This window comes from Colletotrichum tamarilloi (assembly GCF_030869305.1).
Source record: "Colletotrichum tamarilloi strain Tom-12 chromosome Unknown Scaffold_391.1, whole genome shotgun sequence".
In the NCBI taxonomy this organism is placed as follows: Eukaryota; Fungi; Ascomycota; class Sordariomycetes; order Glomerellales; family Glomerellaceae; genus Colletotrichum; species Colletotrichum tamarilloi.
The window spans coordinates 1-3,402 of record NW_026849773.1 but is presented as its reverse complement, the minus strand read 5'-3'; the positions used below and the strand labels follow the sequence as shown (position 1 = coordinate 3,402).

At 54.6% G+C, this 3,402-nt stretch overlaps 2 protein-coding genes across 2 annotated transcripts; both read left to right on the top strand.

Moving 5' to 3' along the window:
* Positions 1–878: 878 nt before the first annotated feature.
* CTAM01_17181 (uncharacterized protein) lies at positions 879–995 on the top strand (the record flags this gene model as incomplete). Its single annotated transcript, XM_060533170.1, has 1 exon — positions 879–995. The coding sequence occupies one exon, from the start codon at positions 879–881 to the stop codon at positions 993–995; it is 117 nt and encodes a 38-aa protein (XP_060372253.1).
* A 1,601-nt stretch (positions 996–2,596) lies between these two features.
* CTAM01_17180 (uncharacterized protein) lies at positions 2,597–3,402 on the top strand (the record flags this gene model as incomplete). Its single annotated transcript, XM_060533169.1, has 2 exons — positions 2,597–2,829; positions 2,934–3,402. Coding segments are annotated over 2 exons (702 nt in total), but the record flags the coding sequence as incomplete, so codon positions are not given.

Genomic DNA, 3,402 nt, shown 5'->3' with positions numbered 1-3,402 from the left:
GGGTCGAGTCGTCGTAGAGCCTGTCTACCTGGAAAACCCCTGAGGCCGCGAAGAGAACAGCGCACCAGACAGGAACACTGTCGGTATCTCGTCTCATGATAGATAAAGCCAACAAATGCAACATGTTGATCCATGTTATCGCCAGTTGCGCGCAGGAGGTCCGAAGAAAGAGTGCCGGAGGCGAGATACGGTGCTTCGGTGTTAAGGGCGCTATCAGTGAGAGTACAGCAGCCAGGAGTGAGCATGAAGCCGCGCATGGTTGAGCATGATATGAGACATTGTTGTGATGGTGTGAGAAGGTAGAAAGGAGGGTATAGACCGAGTAAGAGGGATTGTTCTGAGTGAAGTAGCAGTATCTGGACATGCAGACTTCAGTGGGGTAGCCAAGGATAAACACGAGCGCCTCGAACTGTGAGCCTGATTCGCGTCCGAGGCATCGGAACGCGTCTAGTCCGACATGCAAGGTTCTTTGCTTGCCATACACAATTCTCCTGGCTACCGTGACGAATGGGAGTCTTCGTCGGTAGGTGCTCTGAGAATGGCCTTGGGTTTGCCGTGGGTCATTATTATGCACGAGTGAGCTGTAGGTGGTGTTCTGCGGCGTACGTAGACCCCGGACTGAAATCATGTACGTATGTCGAGTGTGTGTTGTGGCGCATTGAAACTCGGCTGCGTAGTCCAGGGGAAAGGGGTGACGATGCTCGGCAATCCAAAGCCACCGGCCCAGCTCCCTCTCAATTTCTTGTCATGCAAACGTTCCCGTACTCCATCGGACAGGTCTTTGCCTTCGCTCAGGCGGTTGGGCTACTCCATCAACCTGATCAACTGTTTGTGTTACGACGAAGCCTTTGGTGGTTTGACTGCCCTTTCGTGGAAAGATGCGTTTCTGGTACTTTTGGTCAGGTTACTGGTGGGCTCCTATATGCGCATCTCAGACACAACGCGTTGGATTGGTTGGTATGTCAGACGATGGTCACGGCTGGACGCCATCGTAGATTTCTGCTTTGCGCCAGGCTGAGCTTCCTGTATCAACAGTAGACGACTACCTTCTCACTTAACGCTTGGGGGAGGCAAGAGGGCGGGGCCGGTTTCTTGGATCCTCCCTTCGTGTAGAGGCTGCCATGGCGGATACGGTCTAAGAAGGACCTTTCCAGGAGACGCTTCATATTCCGGACGTACAGGTGTTCGTCGGATGCCCCGCGATTGGACAAAATAAGCCATGGTTAACACCGGACACGACCCGAAAAGATGCCGCCAATTTCTCCTTCAAAGGAGGTTATCCTTGTCCTTGTCGTCCGTCGGCGAAGGGCAAGGCTCCAACGGCCGGCCTACAGACCCTGGCACGTTGCGACAAATCCGATGCGGCTCGTCTGCAGCCCACCCAATGAGGAACGTAGCATGCACACTGGCGCAATTCCAACAGTCACCAGGAATACGCTGATCAGATGAAGAGGGGTGGGTGTGCGGGAAGAGGGGGCGTCAGAGGAGACCACTCGCAGTGACGAAAAAGTACTTGACAGGGATCGCGGTTATGGACCCGGAAGCAGGGGGGCAAGGTCAGAGGCAGCAGGCCAAGGCGAGTCGGTGGCGTGAGGTACCCAGCGGAGCACTTACGCTATGTTGCAGTGTTAGCCGAGAGATGTATCGTCTACAAGACCAGCGAGTCACAGCCTGCAGCCCTGTGGGGATTATCCTCTAAGAAGGCGGAAAGCTCAAGGCCTGTTCCAGCCGCGTATCCAGCCGCATATCCAGTAGTGTAGTATAGCGGGGAAGATCTCCGTGTCAGTTATCGAAAATCCGGTCTCTGCAGATCGTCCGAGACCGACTTCACCTTAGTAGCACGCCTGCCTCAGCTATTGATTCGTCTCGAACGAGCTAGCACGGCGTCACACAGCAATGTTGGCATCTTTGCGAAGTATGTGGTTGCCGTCTCCAAGAGACAAATTTGCAAAGCGAGGCGGGCTACGACCTCGGTGAGCTGAGCATGCTGCTAGGACCTGTCCGACCAAGGGGTGACGCGAGGTATCTCTACATGGCTTCCAGATGGACTGTCCCTGGCGGAATACAACCTTGACGGGCGGCCTGAGAACGAGCCCAATTGGTGCTGCTGATCAAATGCTGGCGACCCGGCTTGAAGTCAAAGACTGCATGCCCATGCTTTTTAACGCCCTACGGAACATCGCAGCAGCACCGCGACGCCAAGCTCAGAGCCTAGAACCATTCTCGGCTTGCACTGGTCCCTGCTCCCACTCAAAGTGAAGTCGACGGCCATCGTCACCCACGGCGTCTTTGACGACTCATCTGCCTTCGGACGCCTCTCGTGTCAGGCCGCGATCACTATAGGTATCTCCTAGCCCTACACCCACGACGCTCGCGCTTCCGTCACTCTCAACTTGAGCGTTACCGCTCCGGCTGATACCTCAACTCTCAGTTGGGAAGTGCACAAAGACGAACCGATATCATGGAGGCATATTCGAGAGGCGATAAGACGGCAGATCTTCCTAGTATCTTGGAACGATCAAGCCTAGAACGCTCAGGGAGATTCGTCCCTAGCATTAGTTCTTTTCCTGTCGCCACTTCCGGCTTTGGAGACGTGATGAACGCGCCGCGGCCCTTACCACCATCACAGCTCCCCTTCGACAATCTTCACACGTATCATCAGGGGCCCGGACAACCACAACCCTACTGCGATTCATACAGCCTGAGGGAGTACAGTTATCGTGACAGCTTAGGAGGTTCGCATTACAGATCACCATACACGGAGCCCGCTCATAGGAATGAAGAGGGTTATCTCAGCACAGGTTCGTCTTCAGCTTCGGATTCCACAAGGTTCGAGACCCTAACTTTCCTCTGCTGTTTCATTTGGTTCCAAGAAAAGGTGAAGCTCTTAGAATATCGAGAGCGGTGCCCATCTGACAATTCTGCTTTCATAGGCCTAACTACCACCTGCCCAGCATCTCGGCCGAGTTTGGTCTGCACCATAACCAGTTCCAGCTGCACTCTAGCGCCGACGCCCTCTTTGATATGAAGAATAAGCTTGCGCTTGTGAAAAGATTCGATACGAAGGGGCCTGGCCCACACCTCGATGCGTCAAGCACATCGTCAACTAGCGACGCCTTTTCGAGGCTGTCCGGTGACTTTCGCGTCCCGCAACTTTCCGTGCCCACCAGTCTGCCGTTGCACCACAAAAAGTCGAACCTCCTAGACACGCAGACTCCCAGCTCTGCCCTCTCAGAGCCAGCCATTGCATCTCGGTCAGGAATATCACTCGCCGCCAGCTCAAGAAGGAACAACAGCGACAATGCCTTACCGCACAACCACGAGGCGCATGAGATGGAGATGAAGGAGAACAATCCTGCGAAGAGATTGCGGATAGAGGACCCCATGAGGGCGCACTACGAC